Source organism: Tetrao urogallus (assembly GCF_951394365.1).
Source record: "Tetrao urogallus genome assembly, chromosome: 6".
Lineage (NCBI taxonomy): Eukaryota > Metazoa > Chordata > Aves > Galliformes > Phasianidae > Tetrao > Tetrao urogallus.
In genome coordinates, this window is record NC_136819.1 from 39800295 (window position 1) to 39822586 (window position 22292).

General features: G+C 41.1%; 1 protein-coding gene across 1 annotated transcript in view; it reads left to right on the forward strand.

Annotated features, from left to right (window-relative positions):
• Positions 1-327: 327 nt before the first annotated feature.
• NRXN3 (neurexin 3) overlaps positions 328-22292 on the forward strand; it is a gene marked incomplete at both ends in the record, with an annotated part of 895090 nt that continues 873125 nt past the window's right edge. Inside the window, one exon of the mRNA XM_079537660.1 lies at positions 328-1036. Within this exon, the coding sequence (XP_079393786.1) occupies positions 328-1036 (709 nt within the window). The remainder of the gene's footprint in view (positions 1037-22292) is intronic.

Consider the following 22292-nt stretch of genomic DNA (forward strand, 5'->3'; position numbering starts at 1 on the left):
ACCTTTGTGTTCTGCTAAAACAAACCTCTGTGGGTTATTTTGCCCTTCACAAAAGTGCACCAGCTAGAGAAGTCACTTCGTATACCCTGTACGTCTGATATCCAGAGATAAAGGCCTCTGGATAATTGAGATCTTTGCTTGGAGAGGACGCATTTCTTCTTGGTCACGTGCCCTTGCTATTTCCCTTTCCAACTGCTCTCCCTCACTCTGTCAGTCTGTGCTCTCCTCTTCCTGCTGGATTTAACAGATTCAGTGTTGACTGCTGGAGTTGTCCTCCCAGTAGTGTGGCTTTTGTTTTTCTCCTGGTGAAAGCAGATTCTTGAAACAATGGGCTTCACTCTCCACTCTATCTACTTCACTTTGAAGGTGAGTTTGCTGCTTGGCTCCTTGCTGGGTCTCTCTTTGGGTCTGGAGTTCATGGGCATCCCCAACCAGTGGGCCCGCTTCCTCCGCTGGGATGCCAGCACTAGGAGTGAACTCAGCTTCCAGTTCAAGACCAATGTTTCTGCTGGGCTGCTTCTCTACTTTGATGATGGTGGTGTCTGTGACTTCCTCTGTCTGTCTCTTGTTGATGGGCGCATCCAGCTCCAGTTCAGTGTGGACTGTGCAGAGACTACAGTTATCACAGATAAGCAGGTCAACGACAGCAACTGGCACTTCCTGATGGTCAGCCGCAATCATCTTCGGACAGTGCTAGTGCTGGATGGTGAAGCCAAACCAGGTGAGGTGCGTCCACAGCGTCAATATATGAATATTGTCAGTGACCTTTTTGTGGGTGGAGTCCCTTTGGACATCCGTCCTGCCACCTTGACCCTTGATGGTGTTCTGAGTGAGCCTCCGTTTCAAGGATTTATTCTGGATCTGAAATATGGCAACTCTGAGCCGCATCTTCTGGACAGTCAAGGAGTCCGACTGGAAATGGAAGGGCTTTGCACAGAAAACCCTTGTGAAAATGGTGGCACTTGCTTTCTTCTAGATGGTGAGCCACACTGTGACTGCTCAGCTACTGGGTACGTTGGCAAGCTGTGTTCTGAAGGTAAGAAAATACTTCTATACTTCCCATTGATCTTTATAAAATTCAAAGTTTATTTGTCACTCAGCAAGGCTATGACCGAGCTCTTATCCCTGCTGGTGGCTGTCAGAGGAATTAAGGTTCCACTGTTCTTTTTCCAGCTGGGAATAATGAAGTGAGAGTAGATGGAGAGCATGAACAATTGCAAAAGGTGCCTTTTTGAAAAGATGCTACGTTTGTAGCATGGGCTGATTTTCTTCAGCAGCTTATTGATGAGGGTGGACAACATGAATTGATATATACAGAAATACTCAGTATTGATGTTGATAAAAGCATTGGTAAGAAATTATCTCAACTATCTGGGTGAATTCAACAACATTTTACCAATGCTGAGTGAATTGTTGGTAAAAATGAGCAATGTGCATATGCTAACATAATTGAGTGACAGGACATTCAAAGGCTAAGCCACCAAAGTTGGTGCAAACTGTTGCTCTCTGTGGAAGCCCTGTTTCTTCAACTTCTCTTCTCTTCAATTTCTTGCATACTAGTTGCTGAATGGCATCTTGATTGTTTTAGCACCCTTGATTAAATTGCTTTGGGAAATGCTGAATTATCTTTTTTAGTATTGCAAAAGGAACAGGGATTTGAGTGTTTCTACACTGTTTCTTGCTATGTTTGAAAATTTCAGTCCTGAAGTCTTAAGCAAACTGCATAATGAAGAATATTTCAGGGATCTTTCCTTGATCTTTAGCAGTGTCATGGTAATTAACTCTCTATGTGCAAAAGAGTTAAGTAAATTGACTGGAAATCAGTGTGAATTTGAGAATCTCATCTCAGCATTATTTTGTGACATTTGGGTTTAAGCACAACAATTTGAGCTTATACTGAAGATGAAACTGGGCAAGAAGCATTCAGTCTGAAGAAGAAATAAAACCACTTTGAAATTATCTTGCTTATCCATTGCTTGACCATTGCTTGACTTCTTTTTGGAATGCAAGTAGATTAACTGGAATTTAGTATGTGGAATTTGAGAAGTGTTGAAAGTAACATCTGTATATTGTTGATATGTAAGCAAAAAGGAAGTCAGTACTCTTACCAAAATACTGTGTAAATACGGCTCTTCTTTTACGGCATAAATAAGGAGGAGCAAGCATGTTTTTACAGGAAGGGAAGGTTTGGAAAACAAACATGACATCTATATATGTGTTAATTTTAAGTGCTATTAATAAGAAAAAAAATTATATCCAAATAAAAGAATAATATACATTACCATTTTATATAACTCATCATTCTTGACTGAAACAGCCATCTTAGAGACAAAGCTTATAGGATTTCTGGGATAATATTAGCTGTATGTGCTATGGAGATCTATAGTGTACTGAAGAAATACCTCCTTCATGCAGCAAATTTTCAAGTACAGTAATAAAATTTGAAGTATTTATTAATAATAAATAATTTTCAGAATGGCTGGTAAGGAACTATGTACATTGATTTTTATTTTTTTTTCTCCCCATTTTTGTCCAAGTTTCCAAGTCTTCCAAACTAGACTTGAATTTTTACATTCCACATTTTTTTCCTGTCTTTTTGTTCAGCATTAATCTGGTCCAAACCTGTAGTGAGCCACAATGGTTTCCTTTGCTTGAACCATGAAGTATGTGGGGCTGGTGAGACTTCTGGTTGTGACTGAGTACTTGAATAGCTGGGGCCCTGATGCCCAAGTGCAAATTTTGAGTGATGGAAGATCACGAGAGTTGCAGAGGCATGCGGAGCCTGAGTTATACAGATACAAGCCTTTTTCTGCTGCTGAGCTAATGAATCAAGACTTCACAGGTCAAAACATCAACAGAATATGGTTTTCACTGAATGTCTAGAGAAAATACTGTGACTGAGGCTTCCATTTACACCTGTGGGGCAGGTTTGAGCTCCATCCAAGGCTCAGCTGTGGAACTTCTGTATTTCCTGGGAGGGTGGAGCAAGATGAAATCCATCTTCTGTTGAAACCAGGGATATTTCTGTTGTAGGCATCGCAGATCAAGCAGCGCTATTGTTACCTTTTGAAGCCATGCGTCACATTGCTGTTTGTTTCCTGTAATGATTCATCAGTTTTCACCCCAATAGACAACCTTCTATTAAGGCAGAGCAAAGAAGTTTGTCACGGTGTACCTTTTTTAATAAACACTTTTAACTTGTTCTTAACTGTGGTCTGTTCACATGTAAGATGCTGTGCAGAGAATTTTTTCCAGTGGAAGAAATACCAAGAATTTCCACAAACAATTCCCACCTTGTCCAGTCCTTATTATTTTTTTTTCAATTGTATTACTTCATGTATATTTGGTTTATGTTAGAATTTTATAATTAACCTTGTTTTCTGTCTCCTTTGTTCTGCAACACTGGTGATTTATGTGTGTTTAAATGCTGTCACCCTGAAATGTTACAGTGTCTGTGTAAACTGTGAGAAGGGGAAAATCAAAAGTTCAGTGGAAACAAGCAGACAAAGAAAATTGTTGAGAAAACAAAAAATGAACCATGTGAAGTCAAGTTACCTTTTTATCTGACTTTGAAAAACTTCATGAACTTCAAAGGTGTTGGATTTCCACTGTCCAACTATGGCAGGACTTCTGCTGATGAACAGCAGAACACTGTAGGAACGGCAGGGCACGCTCTTCCTACCTGTAGCATGATTGGCCATTAGGCATCTTGCATATTCTGTGTTTGCTTTGTTCCAAGAGATTGAAGTGTTTGTCACTAAAACTGTTCCCCCCTTTTTGTTTTTTTTTAACTTCTTTATTCTGCCTCTGGATATTTGCAGGAATTATTTTCAACATGGCTATTTTTTCTCAATCTTATTTTTGAAAGAGACGTGCCCTTTTAACTGGATATCAACAACTCCCTTTTTGGAGAGGATCCTTAATTCCATTATAGCATTTACTAGTCTGTAGTCTGTGTGTGTATTTTCATTTGGTCACGGGAGTTGGCTCTTTTAGTGGGAACTGATGGGATTCAATCAATAACAACTTCTGTTTGAACAGCTAAATGCAATGTACCTTTTCAATAATGACTTCTCTTGACAGGGTCTAGGCCATTACTTGGCTATCGACTAATACGTATGTTTGCAGATGGTAAAACCACAGCACTCTCATTTATTCTATAGCCAGAAAAATAAAAAATAAAGATTGGAACCTGCTGATCACATACCTTGATAGAATGAATCTCCATTTACAGTATTAGAGGCTATTGTATTGCAAAGTATAGTTACAGTGTACCTCTGTTCACTGTAGAGAACAAAATTTTTTCATCATTGCATAATGAGACAAAACATTCTGACCAGAACATGCCCCAGTGTGCAGAAAGCTTTTTAGCACTTACTGTGCATACAGAGTTGCCAGCATTTTCTGTGTCATGATAGCTCATGCCCAGATGGGTATCTGTGCTGGTCATTGCTGGTCAATGAGAAGTACAATTTGTGTATTTGAGTGCATGTGCAAATGTGTGCACACTTCAGAAGACCTATCTGTTTTGAATAAAATGTGATACTATTTTTATTGCAGTTGGAGTAAACAGGTTCATTGAATCTGACAGCTCTGTAGGGTACGAAGGATGGCTGATTTGAGTAGCAATTAATTTGTATGTTTCCGGGCAGTGGTGCCATTAAACATGAAAGTTGAAGTCAGAGACACCTTCCCCTCTAATGAACCTCATCAGTCTCAGTGGGATCAGGCTCCTGCCAAGAGAATGAAGCTCCAGTAGAATGTGAGCAGCACAAATAAATATGTTCATGTCAGTAAAAAAAACAAAACAAAACAAAAACCCAACAAAACAAACAAGCCAAAACCAACCAACCAAAAAACAAATCGGGACATTTCCTACACAAATTTTGCAAACAGTGCTGCTAACAGCTCGTTGTGCATGCTCCTAATGCTCCTATCTCTCATATCTGCCCGCTCTGGACCACACTGTCATGCTTAGTCTGCTTGAAATTCCCTCCTATGTGGGAGGATTTGAAAGATGAGCTCATTGTAGTAGCATCGGAGGTACAGTTCTTTTGGTCCACGACCTCACCCCTCTTCCTAGCCCCTTCTGGACTTGGAGGGTGAAGGTGAGCAGTAGATGTGCTCAGAAATGGCATTAACTCCGCTTGTAGTTGCAGAACCAAGGCGCGGTGTGATCACTAGCTTCACAAAGCACCACGCTGAAGCCTTTGTGTTGCCTGCAGGGGCTGTTTCTAAACGAAGCCTGAATAGGGTCCTGATTGCACCTCTTCCCTTGATTACAGAGCAAGATTTCCTGGGGATGCTGCCTGCTGAATGACAGAGGAGCCCGTTGCTCTGTAATTATCACTCTTTTAACTGCAGCGGGAACAGATTTTTCAATAGCCCCTCAGCTTCGTTTAAAGAGACAAGTTACTGCAGAATTTATCCTCCACCTGCTCTTCGGAGCAGCCCAGTTTTTGGCTGCATCTAAAGAGACTGCCTTAGCCTTTCTTGTAGTCAGCACACCTCCCTGCCAGCTACTCCGAACTTTGTAACGCTAAGGGCTAATTTGGCTCTTTGCCATCAACCTGATGGGTGCACTTAATTTGCATGTGCATTACATATATCATGTAAATCATACATTTTGTAATCAGAAACAAATGGACACGACCATAATATTTGCTTCCACTTGCATATTCTTTGATGGATGAATGTAAATTTGTTGTTGAATTCACCAGCAATAAACAGCTGCAGACCCTTCATTTGGTCTTGTGCTCTGCACTTGAGGACAGCAGGCAGCTCTAGGGCACACTGTGGGGGCCCAGATTTTCAGTGTAAAAGTCTGGAATTGATGGTCTTGGAGGGCTGTGGAGTAAATGGTGCAAGAGGCAAATCTGCTTGTGCTCCAGCTTGGGTTATTGGGCAGAAAGCTGGTAAAAATTCTGCTCCTGACGTAGTTTTGTAATAGTTTTGTTTTTTCCCCCATCTCTTTCTCTTGCTCACTATTCTTAGGTTATGTTCATTTGGTTCTATTTAAAATAATGATTCTTTTTCCAGTCTGGTTATAGTTTTTTGATACACTGCCAGATGGCCACCAAAGAAAGATGATGTATTAAGATATTAATTAATGTTTCTAAGGTGCTTTGAAACTCCAAAGTGCAGTTTAAGCATTACTGGTTACTTAATAATACCACAACTGAGCAGGAGCCACAGAATTTTGGCTTAGACCCAACATACTCCTTCACAAAAATGGCCAATGACCCATCTCCCATCCTTGCTCAGCGGGGTCTGCCTGCAGCTCCTGCCGAGTTGGGTTTGCCTCATGCCCTCCCCTGCTTCTGATGTAGGGAAGCCACAGGGAGATTACAGGCCTCTATGAAGTGTGCCACTGATTCCGTGGAGCTGCAATAGATGCTGACAGCTATATTCTTCTTGTTTCATCCTTCTGTATTATAGATGACCATGCGACTACAATCCTTTTCTGCTTGATTGCAGATCAGCTGCAGCCCTCAGGCAACAGACAAGTCGTAGCCGGCAGTCAGGCAAAGCCTGGACGTTGCCTTCACTGAAACGAAACAGGCTGTATTTGGGTACAGAATCAGACTGCGATTTGGTGTGAGGCAGAACTGGTGTAGGGTGAGAATAAGTTGTACGCAAGGTGGAGATGAGACTGGGGAGAAAACAGGATGAAAAAATTACTTTCTAAATGAATAAACCATAGTTTATAGAAGCTGATTACTGAGCAGCTGCTCAGTCTTAGAATTACCTCCCTGAGTCTATAACAGAACAGTTCTTGGCTGACTTCAAGAGTCCATCTGAATGGGCTGAGCAAGTTTCTGCAAGACCTACTCTGTTGTAGTGTGGGTACCAGCTCCCTCTGTCAGCCCCTAGACCAGCCTGGTGCGTCCTGCTCCTTCCCAGGTGTGTGCAGCTGTGTCTTAAACTGGAACTTTGGCGTGTTACTAAGTAACAATTTTTAAAAAGGTAAAAAAAACTAATAATAATTATGGAAGTGTGTGGAGATGGGCATTTCCCTTTCCAGCCTTTCCAGAAAAAGGAAGGATCAGAAAAGTTGATTTTTAGGAGGAAGTTTTTTTCCCTTGTTTTAGCCCTGAAAAAAAAAGAAAAGAAAAAAAAAATATGGCCTATTGTTACTGCCCAGGCTTCTGCTGAGCTAGGCTAGGCAGACTGTCATGAACATCAGTCAGCAGTGAATACAGCCCTGAGCATGACAACACATGATGTAGCCTGTCTTTCATCTCTACTCCAGGATGGACATGTGCAGGTCATTTGCCATAGGGTAATTTTTGTTAAGTTCTGGTGGAAAACTGGAAGAGATAATTCTTCAGAATACCTCGAGATGCTGGAAACTGCGTGAGAAAGCTACAGGGAAGGAAGCAGAGGAGGAGAACATCCATCCAACAGGTTGGCACGGATCTGAGAAGATGGATGTCAGCACGTCAGCCACAGCAGTGAGCTCCCCAGCCTGGGAGGAGGTGGTTGGTAATCCATGTGACAGAACAGTAGAGCGGCCACCTATCCCAGGCCAACCTCTGATCTCACTTCACCTCTTGCTCCTTTGCTGACACACTTTGAACTCGCTGAATAGCAAAGCTTTTTTTCTTCCGTCTCTAGAAAACAAGGCAACTGCCATGTTATTGCTGTCCAGGGACAGCAATGTAATTTTGGGGTGTATGTGTGTCTCTCTACCGCAATCCTTCATTGCAGACAAGCTCACTGTCATTGCTGATCTGACCTGCAGAGCAAAGCAATCCCCCTTGCTCCACCCATGAATGGTCCAGGAGCTGGCAGTTGGGTGCAAAACAGCCTACAAGCAGCGGGAGGGAGGTGTGAAGGTGTCACAGACTTCTCAAAGCACAACCATGTTGCACTGAAATGTGTTTATTCTGTAGTGGGTTTGGGACCTGAGAACACTGATTTCCCATTCTGTGTTGCTGATGGCATTGCTAGTAGTGCTGTTTCAGCTGGCTAGTGTATGCACTTGCACACTCTGTTATCCTGAGGGGAGACCAAGGTTTCACGTATAACGAAAGTGGATTGGGGCAACAGAACTTTTGTATTTAGCAAGAAGGGATGGTCTGGTCATTAAAGCATTAGCTGAGTACCTGAGACTTATTTTCAGCTTCTCAAGCAGGAGTCCTGCATCCCTGATCCCTGGGATGATTTGCTGGCAGAGTAAAGGAATCAGGCTGGAATCACCTCCGTGTACTTCACAGGGGATATCTACCACGTTACCTTCTATGATTCATTTTCCGTGTCTGAAATACATAGCCAATGGGGCTTCCTAATTCAAGAATTTACAACCCAATATGATTCTGTATGAGAAAGATAAAACCATATAAATACCATAAATACCAAAACAGGACAGTTAAATGATGATAAATGATGAGCACCAAGAAGGGTGACCTGGTTTGATCATCAGTTTTCTAACTTGGCTTGCAGTTAGAAATTAAAGTAGCTTTTCTTGTTGAGTGGCCATGTTTAAGGAGTGCTTCACATCTTCCTTTTTCGAAGAACTTTCCATTTTCCTGCAGCTTTATGCAGTGTCATGCTGTGTGCACATGGAGTTGTCCCAGCCTGGGCTGCAGCTGTGTTGATGGAGCCAGAGTGCCAGCAGCAGTGCAGCCCGCTGGGTGGCACAGAGCAGGTGCTGCACTGCAGGGTGCTGATAGGAACAGTGGGAGGAGAGCTTTTGGAATTTTTTTGTATCTGTCCCACTGCTCCACTGACTTTCTCCAAATGCCCTCTGTTGTGAACCCCAGGTGCTGATGAGATGCTTTCCCTTGTGCAATGACCCACCTCTGCCTACTTAGCCCAAAGCTGGCAAATGTTTTGTATTTCTAAGGCACTAGAAAGGAAGGTATCTTGCTATGTTTCTTTTCCTGTAATCTCTGGCCAACATGACTGAACCTGCTTGTTTGATATAGCCAAGATGCTTATTTGTAGCTGGTCTGCAGTCTGCTATATGGGTGAAGGAGAGAAGGGATGTTTTGTTATCGGGATTTTAGTCTTCACATGTGAAAAATGGAATTCAGCCAGTAAAGTAACCTGAGTGAATATAATGTACTGGGTTTGGCTCTGAGTATTTGATAGACCTGTACCAGGATGGAAGACCTGCAGATGTAGAAATTTGAGCTAGAGGTTAAAATCTGGCTTCAATTTGTAACGCTGCTCATGTGCCCAGAGCTTGCTTCTTGCTTGGCTGCTGCTTACTCAGAAACTTTTCTTGGACTGCATAGTCTCTTGGGTGGATTTTCATTTCTTCTCAGTTTGCTACCTCAGTACTTGAGTAAAATATTGTACTCTGAGTTTTCTAAACTTCTGGTGTGTCACCCTCTGCACACGTGTCCGGTCTTTCCTCATGCTTCCAGCCTGCCAGCTTGGCTTTCAAGGCCAGAGTGTCTCTCTTTACCTTTCTCCTTAAGGTAGCATAGAAGAAATGTGTGGAGGTAAATGCAGGTTTGTGCCCTGCGACTTCTCAGAAGCCCCAGCTGTGGCAGAGATGGCTAGCAGAGATGAGAGCAGCTTGTGCTGTGGTCTGTGAATTTCATAGCTCAGTGGTGTTTGCAGCCAAATTCCTTAAGCTCTTTTCTCTGTGTAGCTGAAAATATATTACTTTTATTCCCCAAAGCTGTGTGTGTATATATATATATATATATATTTAAAGGGAAGAGTCTATGGTATCATTATTTAATAAACTGCTCTTAAAAACAAAACAAAACAACAAAGAAGAGATGAGACTTGTGGAGAGAAGAGAAAACTGAGCAATTAAATTGCTTGTTTAGGACGAGTTGAAAGAAAACACTGGGAATCTAGCCAGAATTTATGTGTTTTCAGTCTTTTGCCCTCTCCTCTGTCGCTCCTGTGTGAGCTGCCCTGAGACTTGGGCTGCAGAAGAGGGAATGCTGTGCAAATAGACTGCCCAGTGTGATTCCTGCCAGACCTGTGTTGGAGCTGGTGATCTGTGTGGGTTCTTGTTATTCAGATAGCTTTGACATCTAAGGAAAATAAGAGGAGATCATTGAACATAAAAAGAGATATGGATTGGATGTATTGTCATCCTGAAGCAGACATCTTCTTACATGCCTGTGGATGACCAGAGCTAGAGGTGTAGTCAGCATCAAAGATGAGGCACAACTAATGCAGGCATACATAGCTTAAAATTTGCAGGCTCAGGTACTGGTGGCTGTGTGGTCATGACAGCATGGGAGGTTGTCTTACAATGACAGCAGCATGGCTATGAGTTTATTATTGAGCAGCAGAAGAAAGTTTTCTAAGAAAATTTTGGATGTTGCAAAAAATGGCTAAATCCTTCCTGTTCCTCTACTGGACACTGTGTTGTTGGAGATCTGATTTTTTGTTTGTTTGTATGTTTTGTTTTGTTTTTGAAATGAAAAAAAAAAACAAAAAAAAAAACCCCAAACATTAGGACCTTGAAGCTCAATTTTAATTTAATTACTGACTTAGTTGTTGTTTCCTAAATTCTGTTTTCTTTTGTTACTTCAACTGAAATTCTCAGCTGTGCCTCAATCACAATTAACACATCAACAAACTACAAGACCTGCTGGGCTTAAACAAATATTGAGCATGTATACCTATACATTTTTTCTCTGCTTCACATCATACGTTAACATGCATCTGTAAGGCTTGTCCTGTGGCATGTTTTGTTGAAAGACATATGAAGCAGTGTTTTGGCCAGATAAGACATCAGAATAAGAAAGCTTGGGACTGTCTTCCTCAATAGCAATGGTACTGATTTTGATGACAGCAGAGAAAGTAATCTATATCAGTTCTACATATATTGTGGCTTGCTGGCATTATTATTCCTAGTATGAACGTACTGCTGATGAGCTGTTCTTTATCAGTAAATATTTGAAGAATTTTAACACAGGAACAACTGTTCCCACACTGACTAAAAAGCTCTAATGAAAACCCATGAACTGAAACCCATTTTGATACAGTTGTGGGATCTGTCAGGCCCAAAAGTGGAGGCAGAAGAATGGAACCCAGCTTAGGTTTGATTCAACCAGAGAGAGGAGAACATATTTCTAGCCAGGGGAGCCTAAAGCACAGGTAGGATGATGAGTCACATCAATGCCCTTTGAAACTTCCCAGGAGGGAAGAGTGATGTGAAGCACTGTTATCATTTAAGTTCATTTGAAGTGACAGATCTGTAGGTATTGCTGTTTGTCAAGAGCTTCACTAAGGGATGGGCCTGAGGAATGATCTAGGGTGGACAGGACTTGGCTGGGTTATTCCCCATTTGATGTCTCAGATGTCCTATTATAACTGAATATTGTAGTCTCTCAACAGTGACAGGTAAATGCAGCAAGGCTGCATATATTAAACAAGAGCTACAACTACTGATTTGGGAAACAGAGATTGTCAGCAGTTTGGTCTTCAACTTTTTAGTGTGTTAAGTTGATCCCAAGCAGTTTGCAATGTAGCTGGGCCTGAGGACTGGACGATGGGCATTTTCAGTGAAGAACATAACAAATATTTCTGTGCAAGAAACGTTATTTGAAAGGCAGCCAACTGGAGCTGAGATTTGGGCTGGATGAGCAAGGTGCTGCCTTTGAAGATCACTTGGGAACTGCACTAGTATGGCATGACAGCCACTCCTGTGCTCTGGGATGTTTTCCCTGTCATTGCCGCTGCCAGTGTGGAGACTCCCAGTTTGCCTGAGGCAAAAGATAGCTAAACCAAACTGTTCAGATCTTCTGTCTGGGGAGAACAATTGGCTGTGATTTCAGACCTCATTTGTCAATGGTGTTTAATTATAGCCCTGATACCACTTACAGTGGAGGTCACTGCTTTATTGTAGGTCTGTTTAGTGCTCCTTCTGGCCTTAAAAATCTATGAATCTGTATTGCACTGTTTTGGGGCATTTGTAGCATTTTTCACTGGTTTTCTTCTGGAGATGAAATTGCTTAAATTTCTTCTTGATAACGTGACAAAATGTTGTGGAAAGCTGACAATTTTCAGGTCTGGGAATGAAACAAAATGTACATTACATTTGTTTTCTAGGTGTACACTTACCTATTTATTTTCTCCTTGTGAAGGTCTGACTGTGCTGTAGAGTGTGGGTGCCTGAAATACTTGCAGATAAAGTGTCATTAATGAGCTGTGCTGTAAGAATATATGGAATGTGCAGACCACTGTACAGAATTATTTTTTGCACATCTGAGCATTTGAATTGTATTCTTCTCAAAATTAATCTCATACACAAAGTCAAGAAAAGCCTTCATTCATACTGATGGAAGATGTGCTTAAATGAGAGCTAAACCAAAATCTCTTTAGATTTGTTGGTCTTATTTTTAAAAATGCTACTTTTAAGTCTCAGTTTGAAAAGTGACCCAGGCACCTTGGAGCTTTGAGACCAACTTGGGCTTCTGAAGAGTTATTTTGATCATTTAACCTTCATATAACATGTATTTCCTTCCTTTTTTCACCTCTAGAGGTTTGACCAGAAAAAGAACATTTTTCATTTGAGATTCTCTCCTTGCCTTTAATGGTTTTAATGAACTCTTTCCAAACTAAAATATATATATACATTTAAAAACTGAGTGAAGAAAGAAAATTAGTTGTAAAAATCCTGCTTTAATTTGGTGCTAAGATTGTGAATTTCAGAATTAAATGGTAGTACCCGCTACAATCAAAATGCCACATGGCATCCATTCAAATCTGCTTCAGGCATCCTGCACTTGAATTGTGTGCAAGGCAGGAAAATAAAAGAGCTAAAATGCTGTCAGGTTAATAATAAATTGTGCATACATGTGGCACATTTCATCAGAGTATTCCTAAGCATCTCACAACTACAGATAAATCAGTCAGCCTTCATATCACTCTACCACACAGCAAAATGCGTGTTATCTCCATTTTACTGATGGCAAAACTGAGAGGCAAACAGACTGTGAATTATTGAAGGGTATCGTGTCAGAAGCTGCCTGAGGTGGGATTGGAATCCAGAATACTAAATCCTAAGTATTAAACAATATAGTAGTTTATCTAGTTTCATCCAAGTGTATTAGAAAAGCAACAAAATACTGTGGCTTACATTGAATGTGTGAAGCTAAAAATTAGGCTTTGTATTTTAGGAATTCTTGTAAAATGTCAATTGATGGTTTTTTTTGTTTTTGTTTTTTTTTTTTTTCCAAGCTGATGGAATGGATTGTCCTTATCCATTAAATTCTACCCTTTGTGTCTGCTGTCTCATAATTGTTACCTGAAACCGTCTTATTTCCTACCGTTTGTTAGTGTGTTGCACTGTTTGGACATTGCTCTTCTTGGGTGCTCTGGGGATGGGTGCTCTGCTGGCCACCCATCTTTTGATATTGCCCAGGATGCAGCTGGCCTTCTGGTCTGCAAGTGCACATTGCTGGCTCATGTCAATCTTTTCGTCCACCACAACCCCAAGTCCTTCTCTGCAGGGCTGCTCTCAATGAGTTCTTTTCCCAGTCTGTACTTATGTCTGGATTGCCATGACCCAAGTACAGCACCTTGCACTTGGCCTTGTTGTACCTCATTCACAACAAGCTCATTCACAAGGTTCACAAGACCATTTTTCAAGCTTGTCCATGTCCCTCTGGATGGCATCCTTTTGTTCTGTTATATCAACTGTACTGCTCAGATTAACATCATCTGCAAACTTGCTGAGGGTGCACTTGATCCTGCTGTCTGTGACATTGCTAAAGATGTTAAACAGCACCATGAGTATGACTCCTTTGGTCAAGGTTAACTAATTTACTACAAAAGCTGTAAACATTACTTATGGATTGTTTTAATATAACACACAACAGAAAGTTACTGCCTTGTTCTCTGAAGAAGCACATCACTGTAATTCCTTCGGGCCTGTAATAACATTCATCAGCAGAACTAGGCCAGAAGAAATCAGATCTAAACTAACAGTGATGTCAGGATCAGGAGTGACATTTGTTGATAGTGTTGATAGTGTTAAAAGTGAAACTCAAGTTACTCAGAACAAAAGAGTGTCCAGTCCAGATGGAGATGTATTGCTAGAGCAATTAACTCCATTAAAGGTATTTGAAGAGTGGTCCCCAGATGTGTGACTATATGGATCTTTTCCTTAAATCTTTCTGGCAGTCTTTCATGAGCCAAACCACAACTAGACACTGATACTCTGGCTGTTTGTTACCCAAAGCAGAAGTATCATAAATTGATTTTTGTAGCTGCTTATGGCTCTGCTGCTTTTCACTGCTGTCACCCAAGCTTAATCATCCCATCCTGACTTAACTCTGACTTTTGCAGGTTCATCATTGTGTTGGGAGTAGGACGGAAGCAGAGAGTGATCTGGCTTGGGCATTGCTCCTGGTTCCTCTGACCCCAACCCTAATGTGGTTGCTGAGGGAGAGTGATTTCAGGAAGGGAAGACGGAGAGAGAGAAATGACAGATGATGTGAGGAGTTAGCAGAACTGTCAGGATGATCATGGCTGGCAGGGGAAGAATCTCCTGGTTGTGACTGGCCAGGCCAGCCTTTACATACTGACACTGGGGGGAGCAGGCTCTGCAACAGGGGAAAAGGAAAGCGAGTCTTCTAAGGAAAGCTGAATTTCTGTGTGCTTTAGGTGAGAAGTGCCCACGCATGGAAAACTTGTCAGCCTCCAAGGCACCTCTGGAAAGATAAAGCTCGACTTTCACATTTACGTCCTATTATTTGTCATTATCTAAATGAAAGCATCTCTATCACTTGAGGATCTCTTCCCTGATTATCTACTGGTGGAGCTCAAAATCTCCCACCTTTTGATGTTGGATTTCCATGCTGGAATTGGCTGCTTAATACTAGACAAGATACATTCTTCACACCTTCCCAGCAATCATCAAAAGTGTCCCAAGAACCTTGTCGGGTGTAAGAAAATTGAAGCCATATAGGCGCTCTCTATCTTTTTTTTTCCTCCTTTTTTTTTTTTTTTTTCTTTTTTTTCCTACAACAGTCTTTTTATTTTCTTATTCTTCTGCTCTCAGAGTTAGCCTCTGGGAGGTCTTCCATGTCTTCAAATGTAACTATGGATCCTATGGTACACACATTCCACATACGTGAAATCAGAGGAGTTGTAAGAGCTCTGAGTCTCCTTTTCCTTCCTGTGATGGCTTGAAAATGCTGTGGCCTTCATTTATTTCCCTCTGGGCCTTACGACAGGGAACTAAAAGCTGGTATATGTTTAATGCATTCAAGCTAAAGTCATTTCTGAACAATTCTTCATCTGTTTTTGTTACCTCCCAGACTTTTTGCTGTGATTTGCTCCTGCCTGTTTAATCTGAATCGTACAGACCCCTCTGTGATTCATAGCCAGTCAGATTTAGGTGCTCTTTGTTTTCTGTGTTTAATTATTGTAAGGAATGGACACAACAGGCATCTCTATTGTATTGGGAAACAGATGCCTTATTGTCATTCTCTATGAGATGTTTAAATTGCAAGATATGAGGTAAAAGCTCCATCTGCTGGAACAGTCCTTGAAGGCCCTGTTGGAGACAAGCTCCAGACACCCTCTGGCAAATAGGTATCTGTAGGGCTCTACACCTTCATGTAGAGCCTACTACGGCAGAGAGGAAAGCATAGACTGGCATGGGAAAGACAGCAAACAGAAGGCTGCTAGAGATTATTTTATTTGTTTGCTGAGGCAGCAACACCACGCCTATCTTAATAATCATTAATACTTGTGCCAGGTCCTGTATTTTGAAGGCCATCACCAAGATCATGCCTCAGGCTTTCTCAGGAACGGCCCAAATGCTGCAGTATCCAGCAAATCAATCATAGTCTGTATTTCATGAGGCTGTGCACTGCTGAGTGATCTGGAGTCTGTAAGAAACAAGTAGCAATGCATTTGAGATGAAGAAAAATTGGGGAAAAATTGAGACGAGTAAGTTATAGTGACGAAGCAGTACTAATGCTCACTACCAAATGAGCAACTATATCGTTGTCATCTTCATGAAGACTAGGGTATATCAGCGTGTTGCTGAGTGCTCAGAAGTTGTTCATAAGAGTTTCAGAGGTCCTGGAGATCAAGACATCTAATATAGCTTAGAGGATGTCAAATGACCCAACCAAAGATATTAGATATTCAAAGAGGTTCTGATCAAGCCTGAATGTTTTCACTTTTGAGACTACAGCTGTAGTAAAAGACAGGACTTTATGGCTGCAGTAGAGAGTAAGACTTAATGTTCTGAAATACCAGAAGGCCCAACTACTGCTTTCTAGGGTTTCACATTCTGCCATCGAACTGCAGTGAATACTCAGATCAATAGGTTTTACTCTTAGCAACCTAAGTATCATGCCAAGAATTTTAGAGAGATATTGGAGAATAACACTCTTCTACTTCCCTAATAATGCAGCCCACTCACATTTTACACCTGTAAATCTGCGGTAGTGATTAGGAGCATTTTCAGAGTTCAATGAATAAATCTTTGGAGACTGTCTCGTCCTGTTTTGTAAATCATGGTTTGGCTGTAGCTCTCTGTCCAGTTTAATCTTTTATATGCTCTCCCTGTTCTTTTTCGGAGTGTCACTCGCTAGAAAGCTTGCCCCAAATAGAAGTGGGTGTTGATTCATTTGAGAGTCATACAAGAGATTGTGTAGGAGTGAATAAGCAGCTTTTGCTCATGATATGTTACACCAAATAATAAAGGAGGTTGTTGCCCTCTCCTAGGTTGAAGAAATGTAGTGAATGCATACAAACCATTTTTTCTATCTGAAATTCAGGATAGTAAAATTGTTGTCAACCCTGCCCAGGTCTGGGGATTTGGAACTGGATGATCTTTAAATTCCATTCTACCCCAACCCATTCTATGATTCTATGAAAGTGAACCTTTACCACTGACATCTCCAAGCTCAAGACTAGCTTGCAGTTCTTTGCTGCCATCACTAGGTTTCTAGGACATTCCTTCATGCCATATTGTTGGCCTCAATGTTCCTAAGACAAGGCCTGTTTTTTTTCAGGCTCTTCATGTCATTGCAGGGGGGTTCATCAAGCACTTAGTATGTGGATAAGCAGATGAATATTCTACTTCCCCCAGTGGACAGAAGCTACGACAACGAGGGTTTCACTCATAACAATCTAAGTTCATGGATATAATGATTGAAAGACAATATCCTTCTTCTCTTTGATGTTTTCTCTAGACACTGAGAAGTAGATATTGAACTGTATTGTACTGGCAAGAAGCAATTGGTGCCTAAAACACTGGTGTGAAGAACTGCTGGTATTTGTTAGGCTTTACCTCTAGCTTTCTGTCATTTTAGGTCAATATATTCTTTTTAGGCACCATAAAAGCAAGAGGATTCCATTTCCACCTCACCTTTATACAGCCAGTCGTGGAGAAAAAGGGTGCTCCTTATTGTCCTTCCTGCAGTGACTGTGGTCGTGACAATTCCAGGGCAATATCACTGTAAGGCGTGGATATCCACTTGAACTGTCTGCAGGGATGAGTAATGTGCTCTCAGAAGGAGGTCTACTCAATACCCTTGAGTAGAAAGTTGTCAGACTTGTTTGAATAGTTTTTCTGCTTGTTTCACAGAATTATATCGTGGCACAATTGAATTATATTGTGACAAGCAATATGTAGGAGATGTACTTGATGTTCTCCCACTGGGGAATCATCAAGCTCTGGATGTAGCATTATCAAGACAGAATGACCCCGTTGCTCTATGCTTCCAAGCTGGCAAGCTTCCTCAGCAGACTTTTGATATCTAGCAACTGGTGGCTGCTGAAAAAGTCTTTATAAATGTTCTTCTATATGTTTTCTTAATACAGGTCTTCCATGACAGAATTATTTACAAGGGAAAATACCATGTGCCCCAGCTGCTGTTTCATATACTGCCTGTGCACAAGTTACTTGCCAAATATTTATTGGCTTCATTCTGTGTCTGTTTAGTTTTGTATTACTGACCCATTACTTTCTACTGCTTCCCTGTATATGCCAGCTAATATTCCAGATTAGGTGGTACAAGGCTGTGATTGTTGACTTGTACCAAATCACCAGCTGTCCCCCAGCCTATCTGCAGACAATATTCCTAGTTGAGTAGCTGCTGAGTGTGACAGATGGGAGGTAAGCAACTGAATAAAACCATCAGTTTGCTTCTTCTACATTCAAGAGATTGTTATAAAAAACAGTAAGTTCTCACCTTGGAGGAGTTATTTTACACAGTGCAAGTTTTAAATAGCAGTGCTTAATGCTTTATGAATGTGGTAGAAAGATGGTTTCTACATGCTTGTCATGTGAATGCTGGATTAATATGAAATTATTGGGATAAACCTTGCAATAATAGAAATATATCACATACTTACACAAGTACATCCAATTTTGTATTCTAAGTTCAATATTCACGGAGTTCTTCAGGATTTTCATTATACTCACTTTTTTTTCGTTACAGATTTGACTTTCACCTGAAGTCTCACAGTGTGCTTTCTAATGTTTGCTTTGAAGCAGCAGTAAATTATCATCTTTGAATGCTTTTTCTAAGCCTTCTGGTGCAAAGACTGATCTTGAGCCCCTCAAGGCTAGCTGTATCATGCAGTCTTCCACTGCAAGCAGATGTTACTGAAACTCCATAAGAGAAATTTCATTCCTACCTCTGCAAACCATTCTCTGCAATTCTCTGATTCTTTGCAAACCATTTTCTGTCCTCTTTGTGGAAGAAAAAGTAGTACGTCTCTGGGACCATCTTCCTGTCTCTTAATGACCATATCTAGCTCATCAAAGATACACCTTTCTGGACTGCTTAGAGATTATAACCAGCTTTCATTAATAAGCTGGGCTGTTTTGTTCATCTAGGCACTTCACTAACTGTTGTGAAGTCTCCATCCTTGAGATATTCCAGACATGACTGGTCATTGTCCTGAACCTGACTGGATGGATCAAACTAAATGAACTTCACAGAATCACAGAATCACAGAATCACAGAATTGTAGGGGTTGGAAGGGACCTCCAGAGATCATCGAGTCCAACCCCCCTGCCAAAGCAGGTTCCCTACACCAGGTCGCACAGGTAGGCATCCAGGCAGGTCTTGAACATCTCCAGAGAAGGAGACTCCACCACCTCCCTGGGCAGCCTGTTCCAGTGCTCCATCACCTCACTGTAAAGAAGTTCTTGCGCATGTTTGTGCGGAACTTCCTATGCTGCAGTTTCCAGCCGTTTCCCTTGTCCTGTCTCCACTCACCACTGAAAACAGTCTGGTCTTGCCATTCTGCCCCCCACACCTTAGATATTTATAGACCTGGATCAGGTCCCCTCTCAGTCTTCTCTTCTCAAGGCTGAAAGGCTGAAACTTCAAAGGTCTCTTCCAACCTCAACAACTTTCTAATTCTGTGGTTCTGTGGTCTCAGAAGCAGTTGCTAGTGCTTGTTTTTGCAACTTGTTGTGAGATGGCAATATGGAATTTTCTACTCTTGTTAATCATTATGTCCTTGACAAGGCAGCTAGGTCATGTGCCAGTTCAGGTAAATCGCACTTCAGTTTTCCTTGATGCATTTGAAATGTTTTTCTCATACTGTCCTCAGGGGGTGTTGATATCCAGTCATTTCCACTGAAATCTACACATGTTCTTGAAGAGAGGTAAGTTATGTGTTAGTAATGAGAGTTCCTACAAAAGAAAGGACCTCCCTTCCATATCCCTCAGCAGTAGTTCTAACAACTGTCATTGAAATCCAAAGGCGAATTGTTTCTTTACTCCTTAAAAGGTTATTATTTTGTTTCAGATCTATGTCTCCCTAGTGAAGAAAGTTTTTATTAGCTCTTTATTATGGGATCGATTACTCACCTTGCAGTGAATGAATCTCTGTAAGATGTAATCACAATGGGTTGAACAATTTTCCTTGGTTCTTGCTCTGGTATGGGCCTTCAGATTGTTTATTGCAATAAGAAAAGGGCTGTGGCTTTCCCTCATCTCACATGTGGCGATACAAACACCCTGGGACAGCCTAATATATACCACTGGTCATAAAACCTTTTTCCATGCTTTTAGCGTATGAAGACTTAGAGTTTTAGCATATGAAGACTTAGACCCCCAGCTGGTGAGGGATAACAGTTTCTGTGGGAAAGGAGCTAGCCTTCAGGCATGCAAGAAGCACATGGTGGAAGTTTTCTGTTTCTGCTCTGATGTTATGGCACAGCTCAGCTGCAAAAATACTGCACTTAGAACACATTATTTTTCCTTCTTTCTTTCTGTACTTAAGACCCTGGTGAGATATCAGTTAGTGTCAGTGTCTGGCAGTGTGCTTGGCAGTCTCCTTGGTTTGGGCCTCTGCTTTCTCAGTTTGTGCAGTGCTAACATGTTTATGCAACTGCTGGAAGCCAATAATTATGAAGGTGGCTTTTCTGGATGTAGGAATCAGCCAGGATATGAATTGAGGACTCCTCTTGTCTCCTTTCACTTAGGTCATGGAAGGACTGCTTCCATGAATAACTTTCCATCTCTATTGACATACAGTAGATTTGAATCAGTGGAATGGAAGTGAAAAGCTTCATATTGCTCAACGGTGTATTTTATATAACAGATCTGAAAAAAATGAGCATGGGAGCTATCTATTGCATACACTACTCCTTTTCACAAATTTAAGAAAGAGTAGAAATTCTAAAATATTTTTTCAGTACCAAAAAGATGCCAGGCTTTCCCCCACATCGTTTCTAGCTGTTCTCAGTTCTGAGTATGAGCTTATGTATATTATATTAAGAATAATCACAAGTATTTTGTACTGCATATTTAAGAGAGAGAGGAACTCTTCATGCAAGTGATTGTAATAGTAATTGTAGGGGCCTGATCCTAGTCCATTCAGTGAGAAGAGACATCTGCTGAATTCAGTGGGTGTGAGGTCCTGCCCTGACCTGTGATTATGTACTTGGGTTCTGCATCTGCATGGATCCTGCTGAACGCTGGAGGTCTACATTTAGACATTTGTACACTAAAATTTAGCATTTTGAAAGATGCAGAATGCAGCTGTTTCCCATCATTATGTTTCACATTTACTTAAGTCAGCAGTTACTCTTTTCTAAGCAGCAAATTTCAACAATAAACAAAGCAAATGCTTCCAATGGAACCTCTTGATGACTCCTATTTAATTTAAATATATATATTGTGGCAGCAAATACAGCAATAACATGAAAAATAAAACCCACTAACATTTACTCTAAAAATGATATGTAGGTGTAGGAGGGAGAGAAAAAGAAGATGTATTTTTTTCTGATTACTCATGCAGTATTTAGGATGATTATTGGAGGAGCATGCACTATACTTTTTTTTGTGTAATAAATAGAGTTCTCACTTTACAGGCACAGTGAAATTCCATCCTAATTAGAATTGGAATGAATGCATCAATAATTAGTTGATACTTACTTATACCAAACCCAGAGGCTAAGTAGCTAAGGTGGCTGTGTAGCACCATGACGGGCTTTCTGAGGAGTTTTTCCCTCAGAACTGTTCTGCACTGGGAAGTGAGTGGGTGTATGGGAGAGAGAAAAGATGCAGGGATTTTTTTGGACTTAGGAAGAAAGGCCTGACAACAAATAGAGTAATAAAATAGTGATTTCAGTAAAATAGAATTAAAAGAGGAATATAGATAACACATTAATCTTACATCTCAGAAAATGCAGTAAACCTTGCTTTCAGGTGGCATCAGATGGACCTGATCCAGTTGGATTTTCCTTCTTGCACTCATGCTGTGGAACCTTCTATTTTGTTTGTTACACTCCTAACCTCCCGGTAGGCTGGGATTGTATCTCTGTCATATCATTCACAGACAAACATAGGACACACCAGCAGGTTCCCTTACAACTGGTACTCAAGATAACACATGGGCTTTTTGAGCCCTAAGCCCAAGGCCCAATGGTATGGCCTTGTCAAGATAGCCAATTCCTTAAATACAATGTCTTCTGCAAAGCTCTCAGCACTGAATCTTGTAACAAGTCTAGATTTGATTCAGTATTAGCTATAATCAATACTGAGAAAGCAAGGGTGAGTTTTATTTCCAGCGTGAGCTGGATTCAGTGGCGTAATAACATACACGTAGATCTTCCACTAAAGACATATAAATTACTTACAAGATATGATATCTGGAATACTCAGTGGAGTCTGCAGGAGGTCCCTTTTAATGTGGAAAATGCCAAGTCTCTTTTTCTATAGGGCACCCATTTGCCTCACAGATGATTGTACTATATCACTTCTATCCTGGGATGCTGTGATGCCTCAAAAGAAGAGTGCTGGCATACAGCACAAGTAAATGAGAGGTGCACCTGGGCAAAGGAGTGGTTCTTGCCCTCAAAGGCTGCACAAGGTCAGGAC